Source organism: Plutella xylostella, chromosome 15 (genome assembly GCF_932276165.1).
Source record: "Plutella xylostella chromosome 15, ilPluXylo3.1, whole genome shotgun sequence".
NCBI lineage: Eukaryota > Metazoa > Arthropoda > Insecta > Lepidoptera > Plutellidae > Plutella > Plutella xylostella.
This window is the reverse complement of record NC_063995.1, coordinates 2,377,901-2,396,541: the sequence shown is the minus strand read 5'-3', so window position 1 is coordinate 2,396,541 and position 18,641 is coordinate 2,377,901. Positions and strand designations below refer to the sequence as shown.

General features: G+C 37.0%; 2 protein-coding genes across 2 annotated transcripts in view; one reads left to right on the top strand and one right to left on the bottom strand.

Annotated features, from left to right (window-relative positions):
* Positions 1–1,921: 1,921 nt before the first annotated feature.
* On the bottom strand, positions 1,922–4,460 carry LOC105386565 (ras-related protein Rab-9B). Its single transcript, XM_048625987.1, has 4 exons — positions 3,981–4,460; positions 3,532–3,732; positions 2,870–3,012; positions 1,922–2,274 (listed from the first exon to the last, which is right to left on the bottom strand). The coding sequence occupies exons 1-4, from the start codon at positions 4,188–4,190 to the stop codon at positions 2,139–2,141; spliced, it is 690 nt and encodes a 229-aa protein (XP_048481944.1). The 5' UTR covers positions 4,191–4,460; the 3' UTR covers positions 1,922–2,138.
* A 382-nt stretch (positions 4,461–4,842) lies between these two features.
* LOC105386566 (nuclear hormone receptor FTZ-F1 beta) overlaps positions 4,843–18,641 on the top strand; it is a 32,263-nt gene continuing 18,464 nt past the window's right edge. The window contains exon 1 of the mRNA XM_048625798.1: positions 4,843–5,193. The gene's annotated coding sequence lies outside the window, so the exon portion shown is untranslated. The remainder of the gene's footprint in view (positions 5,194–18,641) is intronic.

The following is an 18,641-nucleotide window of genomic DNA, read 5'->3' as shown; positions in this document are numbered from 1 at the left end:
TTAATCATCAGACAATCTAATTACTGCATAGATTTTTTAAATACAGTAATCCAATGAGGTCACGAAACAGCTACGCACGTAATAATTCTAAATTGCTTTTGTTTAAGACGTGAAAATTCTGAAAAAAATATCAAGTTCCCGTAATATACAAAAATGTTTGCAATATCTACATCAATTGCAACAACCTATATAACGATTCATATTAATAAATGGCTGCGATCTATGTACACGCTCTAATGGGTTTTAAATGTTCAAAATCTACAGAATTAAATATATTCATCGAGACTAACACAACGTAAAATGGTTTTCTAGTTACTTACATAGTAAAGGTATCTGTGGTAGGTTTATATAATAGAAAAAATACTTTTAAGATCTATATCCAATATCCTGTGAGTGTTAGAAGTGACTATGCACTATCAGTAATACCATAGAAAAAGCAATCTAATACTGATTTCAATTTATTTAATTGACATACATTCTACATCGTTATGAGTAGCCAATAAAAAGTAATCAGATTTTAAGTTTAGACGCTTGCTATACTAGGATGTATTTAAGCATGTAGGTACTATAATGTGACAAGTTACTTGGCGACCCTCCTTGCGGGGTGAAAGAAGTGGCGGGGGCGAGGTAGCACGACATGCTACACACGTAGAAAAGTGTGCCCGGATTAATCTCGCGATAGCTTGTAACTATTTCTGACGTAAGAAAATTCTATTCTATGAGTGTTCCCGTAAATGTCATATTTAGCATAAAATTTATAGTTTGACAGCATTAAAATTTGGATGTTTACCTTCAGAATATCTACCAATTTGAATTTATTTATGTAAAAGTGTTTTATTTTATAAATCAATTTCCATGTCACTTTCATGTTCACTCTCTGTTTGAACTTGTTCATCGTCGTCGTCATCCTCATCTTCATCATCGTTTTCATTAACTTCAATTATAAATCTAAGACAAAAACCAAAAAACATTATACCTACTTTGAAGTATAATGTACTAGAGTACGCCAGTCATATTAGTTCAGTGTACACCTATAATATTTTATGTTTAATTTACATTAAATTATAAATAAACAATAACATACCTGTCCAATACATCGTCAAATACTCTATCAGATTTATAATATTCGTCTTAATTTTTTATGACATGGTCGTCACAATTTCTCCACTTTTCAGGCGAATAATTAGAGAAAAGCAACTCTAAGTCTTTTATCTCTTTATCTAAGTTAGAGTCAATCGACGTTCTTGCGAGCTCGCCTTTCACGTACCGCCACGCCACACAAGTTCAATAGGATTTAATTCCGGGTGGTATGGGGGTAGGCGAAGCACGATATGACCATTTTCTTTCAAAATTTCATCAATTTTGTAATTTTTCTCTGTGTTTTGGTCATTAATTACTTTCATTAAATCACATAAATTTTGGTTGCTTTCCTAGTTACAAGAACTGACAACTGACGCACTGTCATATGGACTCTTCGTCTTTGTTGTTTACTTTTTCGTATCTGACTGCGCAGTACCAACCTTTAGCCGCGTAGCATGACTGATCCGGTACGCTGTTCTACAAGAAGCCCCTATATTGAGACATTATACGATTTGTTGTTTTTAACGTTATTTTGTTGACGAATTATAGATACCTAATAATAATATAATGATAATATTAAAAAGGCCTCAAGACTCATCCTAAGACTAATGGTCTCAGGATCAATGATCTCATGTGGGTCGCACTCAAATTATGACAGACTATATAAGACATGTGGCCGCCTCGGCTGCGCGGCCGAGACTGCCGTAACAATGACATGCAGTGCACGCGTTGCCCTTCCCCGCTACCCTCCCGCTACCCGCTGTCGTCTTGGGTACCTCGTCCCCTCCGCGTCTTTCACCCCGCAAGGAGGGTCGCCAAGCAACTTACCAATCTATAATTACAATTTGGTTTTTCGCAGCACCTAACAGAGCTATGCTCTTGCCGCCTTATCTAAACAACAAAAATACGATTGTCCTAGTTTACAAATAGTCACAACAGAGCCCACCACACTCACATCAGCTTACCAACGAGTTACCAACTGAGACCACAGGGTAAATAAAACTTTCACAATTCGGGTGATATCATACTCTGTGGCGCAGACCATAGACAACGATTGTCTACAGCACCTCAGTGGACCTGGAGCAGCAGGTGCTTCGGAAGGTGGCGGCTGGGCCAGCGCCGTGCAGCGTCAGGGCGTCAGGGTGCTGGAACATGCCCAGCTCTCTCTCTGCCTTCTGGTCCAGGTCTGACCATCTGTGGAACACAATAAAGTAAGGGGCGGTGATGAATAAATAGGTAAGTATATGTAAGGAAAAACATACGATATCATAATAAATTTTAAATCAATGGACAACTAATACTAGCCTTCAATTTATGCAAATTTATTACAGTTAGGTACCTATTGAAGCTAGTCAATATGTGCTGGCAGGAAGCGAGCGTAACAGAAACACTAGGTATGTGGTGTATGACATTATTAGATAATACAGGATGACACATTAATTCAACTTTCGACCTCCTATTTATAAATAGCTTATGCCATTTACAAAGTTGTTTAATTTAAATCAATTTATTGTATTTTTGGCTAAAAGAAGTCTGGTTTCAGGTTGGGGTATAATAGGATACACCTGGGTATAAAGGTATTTTATGGAGGAAAATGGTTTGGGTTTTTCATAAGATAAACTTCATAATATAATAATTAAAATAACTTATTAAAAACTTGTTGAAAAAAAAGTTTTTCTGTCATTGTTGTGAATACTAACTGAGTTTTTCCAAACCAAACGGAAGTGATATGTGCGATGAATTTGATGATACAAGAAATCATAAATATCATTATTCTAAAATAACTAACCTTTGTACAGCCATTGAGAAAGCTTCTACAACATTATTGTCATTCTTAGCCGAGGTTTCAATGTACGTCGCTATTTTGTTCTCTTCACACCAGTGTTTCAGCTGCTCATAGGGCACCTCCCGGTCCTTAGAAGATACATCTGACTGGAACAAGGAACATTTATATTTAAATACGAGTAAATAAGGTACATATTCCAAATTACTCTCAAGGATAGTGAATGTCTTGCAAATGTAGTTAATTTATAAAGATCTATTCAATTGTGGTGTAGTCTATATGAAAGTACAATGATCTCTTATCTACTTTGTATCTTTAGCATGTGTTGTTTTAAAAGAATGTCTAGTAGGTATTGTAACAAGATTGAAGATTAAAGAGATATACTAGGCTGCAAATGATATATTTACAGGGATTATAATGATTATTCACATAATAATCTGCTCTCAAAAACCATGCTACATTGAAAAGTGGGCTGCATACATATTTGACAGTTACAGATTACAAGAAACAATGTGTTCAGTCTGGAGTCTGTAGTAGTATGATAAAAACTTTTATTAAAAGAAAGCAAACACAAAAGGGTGCCTATATCCGACATTAGGCATTAGAGGACTGATGATGATCAAATGTATTAATAAGATGAAGGTAAAATGTATTAACTAAAATGATACCTTATTTCCAACGACCATAAATGGGAACTTTTCAATGCCATTCTTGACGCCCGCATAGTGCAAGAACTCGTTTAGCCACATCTTCAGGTTACTGAAGGAGCTGCGGTCATCTATTGCATATGACAGTATACAGATGTCCGACCCTCGGTAGAACGGGGTTCGGAGGGACTTGAACCTCTCCTGGCCAGCTGTATCCCATACCTGAAATTGATTTAAAAATGATCATTACTGCATTATTTCACATTGATCAGTTGATTACACAAAACTTTATCTAAGTATCTAATCTAAGCCTGCACATAATCACGTACAATGACGTCACGCATAATAAAGTCACATTACTGATCAAACATTACAGTCCCAGTGAAGGTCACTGATCATGGCCATTGTCAACAAAAAAGCCAAGGTTTGTGCAGATACTCAGCACTGTAAGTGTATCAAACATTACTCACCTGCAGAGTATAAGAACTGCCACCGATTTCTATAGTTTTATTCATGAACTCTACGCCGATGGTGTGAAAGCTGTGGTCGTCAAAGTGGTTGGACACGAACCGACCCATCAAACACGATTTCCCCACCCCACCATCGCCTAATATTACAATCTTCAACAAGGTACTCTTACTAGGGGTCCTTCCATAAGTTCTCTCGCTATCCTCAACCATTGTGCTAAATTAACACCATTATACTTAATTAAAAACTCGTTTTAAATCTTAGCCTTGGGTCGAATAGGAACGTAAAATACTTATTTGGGATTGGTTTGAACACAGACGATTGCATAAGGTAATTATTGGTTAAGTATAATACTTTTAAAACCGGTTCACTATAACGCACTAAGAATTTACATCAAGTTGTTTTAATTTCTTTGCAACATAAATCGAAGAACGATCGTTTGATGTAGCCTCACGCTCAAAACAACAAAACGAAACTGATCTGTCAGTGTCAACTGTCAGATGTACTGTCATATTTTGACAAACTTTACGTTCCGTTCCAAGGTTTATTCGAGCGGTTCAATGACGAATCGTTAGTATTTAAAGGTGACTATGAGATAGGGAATAATAACAGCGTTTGTCGCTTTGAAATTTTTTGCTGTCAAGAATATAAATCACATGAACAGCGTGAATAGCTAATAAATATGTATTTTTAGGATGGATTATTTTTATTTCTTATCATGAAATGGAGTGTAAAGGACACTAGCGACATCTTATCTCAGAAAATTTTACTAGCAGCTGTTTAGTTCGTCTCAATTCACCCAGAGATGTCTCTACTTGCATTTGGTCCTTGGGCTCCGGAACGGCAGTGGCTGATGTGAATTTATTTATTATTATTCCGCTTTGTTTTGCGGCGGTGAGTCGACGTGGAGGCTTATCAATTTTGTGTTTTTATGTTTTTCAATTATAGTTGTGTGTGAATTGAACTTCAATGAAATAGTTCGATAAGTGTTAATATTTTTATGGACTTTTGAAAGTTAATACCTTGTAATAGAGTTATCGTTAAAATCGTAGTGAGCCTTGATGTCAATAAACTTGTCGGTGGTATTTTATGGGAAAGGTGTGCCGCGTCGCGCGTGGTACCTGTTTGCTGAGGGCAAGCGTTTGAGGTCACATCTTTGACTGGATGTGTTTGGTGCTTGATGCAGCGGCGCCATGGAGTCCTGTGTTGAAAAAGGTGAGTGTTTGGAGTTGGTGAGGTGCGCGCGGGTGTGCGGCGCGGTGCGCGGGGAGGGGGCGGCGCAAGCGTGCATTCACCTCTGACCCGCGGGGCGGGCGCCGCTCAAGGTCGGTGCGCCGCGTGAAGGTCGCTCGTCACGTGACGCGAGGGCTGCTACCCCCCGCCCCCGCGCCGCGCCCCGCGCCCGCCACCCCTAGCAGGTGACAATGACAATCGCGTTCAAAATGTTTATTTATTTACTTGCTTGCGATAGTACCTACCTACTTAATTTAACGCTCACTAATTGAATAATATTTGGAAGGTATCCTGGTTAGTTTACCATTGACTATCTATTATTGTATAATTTACCATTGACTATCTATTAGTACCTATTTGAATTTTTGTACTACTACGTACATTTAAATGTTATTTTTAGTATTTAATTTTAGTTTAGGTATGACTTAATTTTTTATATTATTATTATTTTATTTATTTTTTCCCTAACATGTAATGAATATTATGAATAATAAATACAATACAATACAATTAGGTACATATAAATAAGCAGATACTTACCTACGTAATTCCCACATACATTAGTTGGTATTTTATTGAAGACGTCCTTGAAGGTCATATGCACATACCGCCGACACCTATTCAAATAAATGTATGTGTCTGATATCCGTGGCCCCGTGAGACATTGAATGTAATTTAATTTGTCAGCAATACCTATTCCTACCTACGTTTTCTGCGAAACGCAAACAACATCGTTCTTTTAGACAAAACAAACCTCTGACGGTCTTACTGCGCTCTGTACCTACACTACCTACCATTTACCAAAGTACTTCAAGTCAGCAACTGCAAGTCAGGTAGGGTTAGGGTATACCTAGCTCCCTATAGATAAAGGTATGTGTAGGGATATGTGGAATGTAAGTAAGCATAAATTTATACCATCGCTCTTATGGTGAAGGAAAACATCCTGCACAGTGCACTGCACACATAATGTCTATTAAGTAATATACAATACATGTATATGTATATGCATGCAGATTTAACACACCTATACCTTGTGTGAACGTGAACCCGTAGTGGACCAGTGTTGTAGAAAATAGTCCAGGCTTAGGAAGGCAATTTTGACTCCTATTACGTATCTATTACTATACAAAAATAATAACACACAGGTAAAGTTTGGTAAAAACCTAATTTTTTCTATGCAACTAAGATTTGACATATTTTTTTAATGAGTTAGGGGTGATTTTTTAATAGTCAGATAAATGTTATCTGAGGATTAAAATTGTTGCTGTCACAACTGAATGTTTGTATTAGACAATGACAGCAACAATTTTATTCCTCAGATAACACTTATCTGACCATTGAAAAATCAGCCCTTACCAGTGGCGGATTAAGAGCATCGGAGGCCCTAAGCACAAAGCCTGTGCAGGCCCCTAATTTAGAACAATTTGTTCCTTGACAAAGAGTGACAAAACAGTTCAATAGCTAAAACGTCCTATAACTTTTCTATAAAAAAGGATGTAAAACATTTAAAAATTTACGTCATGTCAGTCGGGTTTTAGTTTATGATTTTTTTTATTTCAATATTTTTGGTTTTGTGTTTTAAATACCTATAATATGCATATTTTTATAATGTGCTAGTAAAATCCTTTCATTTGATACCCCACACAGCATAGTAGGAAAAATATTATTTTTTCGATCATCACTTTATGTCCTCTATGTAGAGGGCGCTATATACATTTTAATGTAACGTCACATAGCCTATAACCATCGCGCAATCAATATGCTTCTAATGATACCTCATACATCAAAATCTATCGAATGTAAAAAATGTGTAACAAAGTGGTTAAAAACGCATACATATGAGCAAATTGAAACAATTCTATTAAATTCTGGATAAAACTTTTAAAATATTACATGTACTAAACCCTCACAAATCGTAACAGACACCCGCTATCACACATACACACATTCACACACACACAGTCACAAACACACACACACACACACACACACACACATACACACACACACACACACACACACACACACACACACACACACACACGCACACACACACGCACACACACACGCACGAACACACACTACTTACAAAACTACACTTACACTTATCAAAACTAAATTACTAACTAAAACTTCCTTTATAAAAATCATATTTTCTTATATTGTAACCATTGTGGAAGAACGGAGCCTCCTGATACAGGTATTGTTTACTTAAAAGGAGACTCCATTTACTTGTAAATGTTATGATTATTTTGTTAAAGGAAATAAATGATTTTGTATTTTTTTTGTATTTTGTATTTGTATTTGTATCAAGCCGTTTAGGCTACAGGAGGGAACAAAGAAACAGACAAACATACATACAAACATACAATCGAAAAACATTACCCTCCTCCTTCGGCAGTCGGGTAAAAAAAAATTGCTTGCCTTAAAGGCCTACGACACGCGCAAGTATCACCACCGTTACAACTGCGCAGGTACGCCGCCGAGCTATCACACGGCACAGTTAAGTACGCGCAAGCCTCATTTTCGTGAAAACTGGAAGCAATGTTTCCCAATGAGGAACTATTTCTTCTACTGGTATATTTTCAATGTTTGCAAACAACTAGGTACTTTCACTATAAAAAAGTCTAGTTGCCTGCTATTCTCAAAAATCAAACCGTACACGATCGAAGTGGACAAAAAAATTGGTGTAAAATTGAAAAAATCATTCACATGTTGAAACTACTCAAGGATTTAAGAGAAGACTCTAATGAATGGCAAAATTATTAAAATTTCAAACATGTCGTACAATGCGCAAGCCGCGCTTCGGGGTTGGCGCGGTATACAGTTTTACCACCCATTCGCACAGTTTTCCATGTACAGTACAAGCCGGCCTGCGCAGGCAAAACTGTGGTAATACTTACGCGTGTGGTAGGCCCTTTACCAACCACACGCCCTGCCCCCGTATTTTGTAACTTTTTGAGAGTTAGCAACCGGTGATAATTGGTATCAACTTAGAGACTTATTAACCGAAAACACCAAAAATCTTAGTGAAAGAAATATGCAAGAAGCCTAACAATATATCCTTACATTCAACATAAACGTTTGTGAAATCAGATAAGTCAGTAAAAAGTTATTAATTAATAATGCTCTTAAGTTGTCAGCCATTTTATACCAACCAACCCCACTCGCAGTTACAAAATACGGGGGCTGTATTCTGTGTTTAAGCCGGCCTGCCCCCCTACTCTGTCTTGCGTACTCAACATTAAAAAAATCATAACTTGTCTTCAAAATCGATTTTACAAAAAGTAATAATACGTAAATTTTCATCAAGAACCAAATACCTAGAACGTAGAATTTATTTTATATTTTGGCTGAAAAGGCCATTTTTGGCCTTTTTGCAAGTTAACTTCTAAATTGTAGGCATTATATTATTGTTTCTAGGTTCTCCAAATAGACATTACCTAGCTGATCATATTAGTATTTTTACTTTTTGGAGAAACGCCTCTGATGAGAACTTATGATTTTTTTAATGTTGGGAACGCAAGACAGACGCAATACATTGACTTTCAAGAGTGCCACCACTGCGCACGCAAAACTGTGGTGATACTTACGCGTGTGGGCCTACCTAATTAATCCTTTAATCAGAACAAACTCATAACATCGGACATATTGTGGATGAATAAAATGTAGGTAGGTATAAAATGAAACAGCAGCAGAGGATGGGGGCCCCTGGAGGCCCGGGGCCCCAAGCACGTGCTTGTCGTGCTTATAGGTTAATCCGCCACTGGCCCTTACAAAGATGCAGTTAATTCAGTGATTGTTACAGCATGATCGAAATTCGAAAAGCTATCTCTGGCTATCTCTCTTTGATAAAAGTCATACTGCCTCTAAACTAAACTACCTAACCATTACCTTAACTATATTTTTGAGTGTCAGCATGACTTATCCTTATCTTGTTCATCTTGTTTCTGTTGATAGTCATTCATTTCAATCATTTGCGACACATAAGTGATTTGCGACGTTCGTATTTCCCAAAACACTAGTACTCAAAACACGATTTTCTCAAATCTTCCTTACCGATAAATACGTGGGTAGTAGGTACATAAGTTTCCATAACATCTTGATCTCAAAACATACTTATCCCAAAACACCCATTTCTTGAACATCAGTTTCTTGTCAGATCGGTGGACAATTCCTTGAGACCCTATCTTTGCTGTCTGTCCGTATATCTGTCTATCACCAGGTTGACGAAGACAAGCACTAATATCTGCTACGAGTATGAGCTATGAGTGGGGTGGTAAATGTGGTAATTGAAATCCAAGATTTCAGTAAAATCATGCTTAGTCAGCTTAACAATGGCTTGAGTTGCACTATGAACTTTAGATTAAGTCGATCGACCTTAAATGTATTGCTGCCTTGCTTTAACACATTAGCTTAACATGGCATGACTAGTCATTAGAAAACGTTAAGTTTATATATTATGATAATTTGGATATCCAGTTGTTTTAGGAAACTGGTATTTTGGTATCCATAGGGTGTTAGGGTGGTTTTGGAAAACACCTGTACTCAAACGGGTGTTTTGAAACGGATAACCCGTTCCGAAATTATTAAAAAGTTATTAACTTACGTGCTTAGGTGTACCAGTGAGTGTGCAGTACCTAGTAACTGAAAAATTTAAGAAGAACGTAGGAAGGTATAACTTGTTAATAAAATTGTAAGGACTAAAAACTACATGGCGGTACCCCGATGAAATAAAGACAATCACCAGTTTATTAATGGACTCATTGAAAGAGAATGTAAACAGTATATAACTCAATACCAGCGCACCTTATTTACCTTCAAATACAGTATTGTGCAAATTAATGTGAACACGAGTGAAAATTTGAAAAAAATACATTTATTGGCTCAAAAATAAAAAACTTATTTATATTAATACAATTTAAGTTATTTTAATAGAAAATGTGTCCTCCCTGGCTTTTATAACTTCTTCAACACGTTTTGGCATAGAATCGACATGATTTTAACTGTTTTCTGATTTTTACTGGTCTAAAAAACTTGTATGGATTACAGCCTCAATCATTTTAGTTTTTCTTGTGCAATCCGTTTTACGAAGTCTAACTTTGACGATGGCCCACTTATTTTCAATGGGATTAAGTGCCGGTGAGTTCTCTGGCCATCCAAAGCCATGATATCTTGTTGTCCTTGAAATATTTAAGCATAATCTTGGACACGCGGAATGGAGGCGAATTTTGTTGAAAAACTTATTGACCGTTATCATCAAATTTTCTTAGTTCAACTTCTAATCTCCGTTCTTGCAAGTCACTGTATTTTGGCGAGTTTATCATCCCTTCGACGGGCACAAGTCATCAGGTACCTATATAAGAAAAACAGCCCCAAACTAAGAAAATTTGATGATAACGGTCAATAAGTTTTTCAACAAAATTCGCCTCCATTCCGCGTGTCCAAGATTATGCTTAAATATTTCAAGGACAACAAGATATCATGGCTTTGGATGGCCAGAGAACTCACCGGCACTTAATCCCATTGAAAATAAGTGGGCCATCGTCAAAGTTAGACTTCGTAAAACGGATTGCACAAGAAAAACTAAAATGATTGAGGCTGTAATCCATACAAGTTTTTTAGACCAGTAAAAATCAGAAAACAGTTAAAATCATGTCGATTCTATGCCAAAACGTGTTGAAGAAGTTATAAAAGCCAGGGAGGACACATTTTCTATTAAAATAACTTAAGTTGTATTAATATAAATCAGTTTTTTTATTTTTGAGCCAATAAATGTATTTTTTTCAAATTTTCACTCGTGTTCACATTAATTTGCACAATACTGTACCTACTAAAAGTACATTACTGTTCTGTTTCGTCACAACAGAAATCTGTAGGCGGTAATTGTGATTGTGAAGCCGAACCGAACAATGATTAACATAACAATTAAAATAGCGGTTCCTAGTTTATAGCGCTATTGAAAGCCCGGATAAATAAATAAATTAGAATTAACTATCTGATTATGGTAATGGCTATGGCGTTCTAAATTTTAGTTTCCTAACCATTTCCTACTAAAACTGTGTCTATGTGTATGTAGGTATTGTATATTATATGCAGCTGTGAGTTTGCTTATCAGATTTCAATCTAGGTTTTGTTTTACATGACAGTTTTACAGTTGACAATTCTGGCCTGGAATATGACAGTATAATAGGTCTTATTAGACATGTAGCAAGTATAGGAGCAAAGTCCTATTGGACATAGTATCGGCATACCGGATTTAGACTATTTAAACTAAAATATTGCTTAGTCGAGGCACCGAGATCCTACACTCATGATAAGTACCTACTATGAAGAAAGCTATGATCAAAAAACATTATGAGGAAGCTATGACTATGATTAAAAAAAATCGTGACAAGACAAACAATCAAGGCTTACTAAATTAGTGTTATATTTTGGAGTTGGAGAATGTTTAGGTTTGGAATGGGTGCTTAAATAACACTATTATACAATATTAAGAATGTATAGCACAGACTACAACAGGATTTGTCCTAAAAGCAAAATTTTGTCGAGACATAGGTATATTATAATATTTATATGGAGGTATCTAGGTATGTGGCTATTATACACAAACTTTTTCAACAAGACTTATGAAGTCAAGGCTAGTTACATTTCTTATCCTTACTTAACATCTGCTTGATATCCATATAAGTAGGTACCTTACTTACCTGGGCAAGTTATAAATTAAATGCAGTGTATATGGGTAAATACAAATTGTAAATCTGCAATTTCAAATGCAGATTGGCGAGACGACGAATGGCGGCCTCGATATTTCGCTCGTTTAAAAATAGACTTGTTTTCATGATTGACCGGACCGGCTGCGGCTTGATAGCAGAGTTGCGACCAGTCAGATTTTTTCTGTCAAAATATTATTTGCAGTTTGTTGGCGATTGTACTTTACTACTCTCCCTGCTTTCTCGCGTGAGTGTGTGTGTGCGGCGCCCTGCGTGTGTGTGCGTGGCGGCCGGTGACCTTGCTATCAGGCGGAAGCGCGCGGCCGCGTGACTCAGCGCTCGTCTGCCGTACGCCGCGGGAGCAGGGACCTTCTCGCGCCCCCTGCTCGCCTGGTCGCGCTTTGTTCGTTGCCTGCTCGGTTCCAAGTTCAAATTTCGAATTGGACGCCCGTTCTATTTTGTTTCTCGGTGATGTCATCGACGGAACTACGGCGTTGGACCTCCTTGGGTAGCCGTTGCGTCGATCGATAAAAAAAAACTTGTTTAGGTTTTCAGTTGTTTTGTCTAGAGTAGATCAACTCTATACTTTACCCAACTTTACCTGTGTGTATGTATCAGACCAATGTATTGTATTATTATTTTATACCATAACTACACACTCCTTTCTATAAATTATTTTTGAATGAGCTTGAAAGCTTGAATTTCCACTCGACACCAATAAATGTATGTTTCCCATCCCATCTAAATAAGTAGAGCACATCACTACGACCTTAGCGGTACTCCGTGGAGACCACATAATGATACAGCGGGTAGTGATGTGACACGGTATCCGAACACGATACTGATATCATCTCGATTACACACTGGTACCGTTAGGTTAGGTTATCTACCTGGATCTAGGGTAGCTGTGGATTAGACATCGTTTGATGCCTACATTTTCCCCAACCATCGCAGTTTTTTCTTTGTGTTGAGCAACTTTATTATACCCAATGTTTATCCTTGCCCAATGACTTACTAACTATTCCTTATTTTGATGTTAGTGTATAATGTATTATGAAAACTAGATTTTTTGTTTATTATGCAGTTTGATAATTTTTGCCTAGTCTATGTGTAAGGGTGCAGCCAAGAAAAAAATATCTTGAGGAGAACCACACCAAACCTCCATTCCAAGATTTCCAAGCTACACTTTATTATAAAGATTACCTTTAAAACTTTCTCCCATTTATTTGCAAAGAAACATTGCCATTTCACTTAATTTCCTTGGTAAGGTAAAGCCAGTTAGGTACTTATGACCCGCGCATACAACTGCATGTTGCGACAGTAAGTAAAAGGAAAGGATGCATGGTTGGCCTCTTGTCAGCTACCTCGGCCAGCTTTAGAAGACCTCTGCGTACCCACTCTAGAATAACACTGTTCGTATCACCTCTGCTTTTTTTGGGACCTCTGAAAAGTGGGCAATTATGGTTATCGAGGTGGGTGCAATTGCTTGCGTTATGTAAGTGGAGGGCATTGCTGGTCTGGCGGCGGTATGTGAAGGAAAATTGAGAAATGGCGAGCCTAGGCTCGTACATGAGTACTTCATGCCGCTAGTAGGCTCTATGTAGAGTAATACTTAAACTAAATTAGGTCAAAATGTACGAGTACGATTAATAACATGAGTTCATATAAAGAGGAAATAATATTTTCCCGTTGGTAAGGAAGGCGGGTTCCTCTGAATGTTTGTAACGATTATTCTAACTCAAAAACTACTAAAGAAATTTGAAAGTACTTAATTTGACCATTACTCATTCATTATTGTACTCTACATTATGAAAGTTTTTAAAACAAAGAGAAATTATAGGAATCTCGAGAAAATGTCCTTTACGGTAAACGTTTTTTTAAAATATATTTCTTACTAGTAGGTAATAGGTATAGGCTTGTACGGTCATCTGCAGAGAAACCTGACCCCCTCTCATAGTAACAATAACAATGCTTCTGAGAGGGGTCAGGTTTCTTTACCTTATAATGTACCTACCAACTGGTAAGAAAGGTATAAAAAAGTACTTACTTACGTACATGTGGCATAAAACTTATACATATTATAGAATATGTAGATGTATGGATTGTCAAGCTTAGCATTTACAGCCATGCTTTTCGCCACTAATTTATTCATAGGCACTAAACAAGTCGTTCCTTGAGAACGTTGTAGTATAAATTCAGTAACTTTCCGTTAAATAACGAGTGGGTTGGACCTAGTAGTTAGTCAGGAGATACTTTGTGCACTTTATTGTTGTAGAAAGCAGCTATTCCCTGCAACTGCAATATTAATATCTTTACATAACAATATCGCCGCCGCCCGCCCCGCCGTTTAGAATACTTGGACTAGTTGGAGGAGACACGTGGCCTCATCATCACCGAATGGAAAAGCTGTCAGAGTTGTCCGATACGACTAGAGTCACATATTACTAAATAGTTACAAGAACATCCATCAGCATGGAACACTTAACGGGGATCAGGCTTCAGGCCATACAAAGCTTCTACCATGAGACCAGAGAATATTTTAAAAATAATTCCGCACAATACAACTGACAACTTAAGAATGAATCTGGTATCGGTATACCACGTTGCTGCTGTAAAATTAAAACAGGATTAGTCAACCAAGAAAAGCCTTTGTCTCGCAAACCGCAGGTCGAAAAATGCTTAATCGAACGGCCATGTTGGTTATCCTTCCTGCGAAAGTTTCGCAACGGTCCTTGGCCAGCCGTCTGCGTTCCAAATACGAGTTCGGCGAAGTGATTACACCGTGACTCACTGGGGTTGAGACTTGGGCCTCAAACTGGTCGGAGTGCGACGGTGGCGCCGCCGCTGGTACACCCGCCATTGGGTCCGTGCAAGAAGCTTGGTGTTGGGGCTGTTTTGTTAATCTGAGGGTCCAAGGATGCTGAAATGTTATGGCCCGTATTGGTGAATAGGCGATTAGTAATAGTAACTTAACTGCATATTTGTATTGTTAAGGAGAAAAATCTTCTTGTATTCCATATATGTAGGGGCTGTAAGCCCTTCAGTGTAGGTCATACTAAGGTCTGTAACCGTTCTTTTGGTAAGTATTCCCCGTGGTGTGAGTACTGAGTACTGTGAAGAGCAAATGAAATTTTATGTATTATATATAAATCCCAGAAGTAGCCTAGAAGGGACTCCGAAGTATCAAAGTCTCTAATTTTTGTCGTCAGTGGATAATTGGATATGTACTGCACCAGTTTTCACAGAATTTTGTAGTATTTAAACACACTCTCAGTCTTTGGAGAAGCACATTGCACAATTACACACAGTAAAAAGTTTTACAATTACAGCTTATAATATTGAGTAATAAATTTACTTCAGTAGATCTCGCCCAAGGCGCTTCTCAAGGCATGACATCGCCACCTAACAATTTCCGGAGCACAACTTTTTTTGCATCACCATATTCCAAATTAAGACTTTATTTTCGACTGTATGAGTGTGCAAAGTGACTGTTGAACTAGTTTGGCTAGACAAGTATTGCTCGAAGGATATTTTTTGCGTCAATGCTGGTTTGGCCTTCTCGGAGTGACAGGTATGTTTTTATACTCGTGTGTTATTAATATTATGATATGAATATGTTAGCCGTTTTTTGTTATTTAAGTTTGGTTTATTGTTTAGAACACGTTTCCTTTAACGGCCGGTTTTTAAATATTCATCTATGGATTAAGGTAGTTACTACTAGTTACCAAAAAGCGCGAAGACGATTTTGTGACAAATAGGTACCAGGTATTTCCACAAAATCCAACATCCAGGAAAATCTGTTTAAATCCAACGTAGTATAGGTACATTTCATGTTTCATAGATTTACTCATCAGAAACTAGGCCATAATCTTTAAACTGATAAGAAAATATAATCAATTCTGAAAATTTTCATCTAGCTTACTTATTCAACCCTTAGGCCGTATACAGAAATCAACATGGAAACTTATACATAAACGCTTATTTTTTTATATTATATTTTCGTGCCTATCAGCGCTGGTTCGGCAATCTATGTAAAAGTAAGGTTTTCAGCTTTCTTCATCTACAGGGTCTAAGCATAGGTAGGCATTAGGTATGTTATGGTCTTACTTGGCCCTCCAGAATGAGTGTTGCGCGTGCGCATGGCATCTCGTTCGTGCGCGTGACGTCTCGCTTCCCCGAGAAATGTCAACCGGAGGCAAGAGGCGGAATGTCGCGCTGGCGACCCATTTAGGTTTAGGGTTGCCAACTTGTTCGTTTTGGAAATTAAAAAACATTATTATTTTACGTAGTCGTATTAGTGTCCCACTGGCAAAGGCCTCCCCATGCTTATTCCCCAACTATCTGATTTAATTTATTTTTGTTTTTTTACGCGTTTACGTCAAAGACATCTTTCATAAGTTGGGAGACGTGGCACAAACTAGGTAGGAGACTGCTCTAAACAAAGCTTTTTGTAATTATTTTAAAAGTTATGTAAAGTTAAAATATTAAGTAAGTAAGTATAGTTTACCTTATTTGTTATAACATAGGTATTCTTCTTACGTGACGACCACATACTGAACTTATGTTATAAAATTAATAATTAATAACCTGACAGCCCTAACAGAGTATATATTCCTTTCCAACTTACTTAAATATTCCTCCAAGGTTTTTAGTTACAGATATATTTTTTTATACTGTAACTACATAACTCAGTCTAAAATCTGGGCAACATTAAAACAAATTATAGAAAAATAAGAAAACTCGTAGTGTTCTGAAGATACATAAATGTAGTTGGAGAAAAAATATGGATAGAACCTTCTTGCATAGTTATCTCTTACCTTCTAAACTTCCTTCTTCAGCGTGGACCATTTCATACAACACTGTATGTAGCTGTCTAGATTCTAGATCTAGAATAAATAACTTTGCATAGTCATAAACTCATAATCTTGCAAGTTTTTATCTTATCATATTTTTTATAACTCTGGCGCAAAGTTGATATGAACTAAATGTATAAAACAATATATTGATATTTTTTAAAGGTCGTATAGGTATTTAGCCATAATATTGACTAGATACCATCATATTTTCTTTGAAGTTATTTGAAATACTCTAGGCTTCGACAAACCTATTTACTGTTGCATATTTAAGAGGCGATATGTCCAACAAATACATATAAATTCCAATTTGCAATTAGACACTTATTTCACATAGAAATGTTGCTAGCAATACAATCAAGGTGTACAACATTTACTGTGCGAATATAACTTAAACTAGCCTAATACACACTCTAAAACCTTCAGAATAAATTCCAGTTTACCACAACGCCTAAACCACTTCAGTGTTTAACATAAAATGTCCTCTAACTTTTAATACCTTAAGTGCATTTTCGAATGGGTTCACTGATCGTTATTTGCGTTCCAGTGGTCAAGTATTGCTGAGATCGGTAACTAAGTAACAAGCTACAGGAGTGTGTCTACACTTGTAATTTATGATACTGGAATAAACCTGTTTCATTTAAATTAGCTGGGTGTAGCTTAGATTGCTGCTGTAATAAAGGAACTGAATTTCTGGATTTGATGTCTGCAGCTGTTGATAAGCAGATTTTTAAAACCATTTCGTTGTAGAATATTAAACAAAACATATTTAAAGAGATTATCTCTACATCTATTCTATGAAAGTATTAGATATAGATTCAATTTTGAACTTTATAATAGTTTAGCAGTACTTTAGATGAGCGCACAATGTTCGCCTTTTCGTTTCTTATAAACTTCCTTACCCATACCATAGTTATTATTCTGATTTCTGTGCCCATACATACATTTTCCATATTTAACACTATCAATGTCAATAAGTACCCCTTATTGGGGTATAATCCGTATAATCTACAAAATACCTATGTCAGAATTTTGACCACAGCATCTGAGTAACACTTACTGGTGTTTCTTAAGGATTTAAAACTGTTTCTAAAACCCAGCCTTAGCCCTTTTGCCAGGCAGCGCTAGTCTAGCACCGTTACTTGGAGCCCTTCCGAGGGTCGATGGCCTGTTGACGCACCAGCGGTCACTGTTCCGTTTCAACCGGTCTAATCTGTGAGAAACACCGCATTTGCATAATCTATGGACATTAGAGAGGCCTCCGAAATCCAGTGACATTTTTGGGGTAAGGATCCGTGAGTGGACGACAACGTTGCTTTGTTGTTGGAGAGTTTAAATAGAACCCTAGCAAGCACGAAGTTGATTGAGTCCACATATCTGGTACCTACATAATAATATGAATGATGGATATAGTTTTTGCTCTCCTTATATCTTGCATCCAAATGCATAAGTTAGTTAGTGCGATATCTTTTAGTAAAATTAAGAAATGATATTCTGCTTGGAGTTATGTAGAGTTTACAAGGGTTTAGTTATTAATTTGATGGAATTGTTTGTAGCAATTATGAAACTATCTTACGCACCCAGTAATGCACTTCTATTTTTATCACTTGCACTAATCAATAATGTAAACACGGCCTTATGGCAATATAAAAACGTACTCTAACTATGTTGCAGCGTTTTGTTAAAACACCAAAGAGAAGAGTTGAGTTAAATTGTGGTTAAATTGAAGCTTTCCTTTGGAAGCTAAAAAATGATTTAAAATTTTCGTTTTTCGAGCTTACAGTGGTGGATGGACGGCGGTTGATGACAGTTAAAAAAAGATTCAATTCCATTCTCTCCAGCCAGTGCGTCACTGAAAAGTAGA

What these genes read in the sequence shown, in the direction of transcription:
- LOC105386565 (XM_048625987.1), bottom strand. Translation starts at nt 4,190, where the DNA reads ATGGTTGAGGATAGCGAGAGAACTTATGGAAGGACCCCTAGTAAGAGT. An exon ending in GCAGTTCTTATACTCTGCAG is followed by an intron (nt 3,733 to 3,980) that starts GTGAGTAATGTT and finishes AATCAATTTCAG; the next exon opens with GTATGGGATACAGCTGGCCA. An exon ending in TTATGGTCGTTGGAAATAAG is followed by an intron (nt 3,013 to 3,531) that starts GTATCATTTTAG and finishes TCCTTGTTCCAG; the next exon opens with TCAGATGTATCTTCTAAGGA.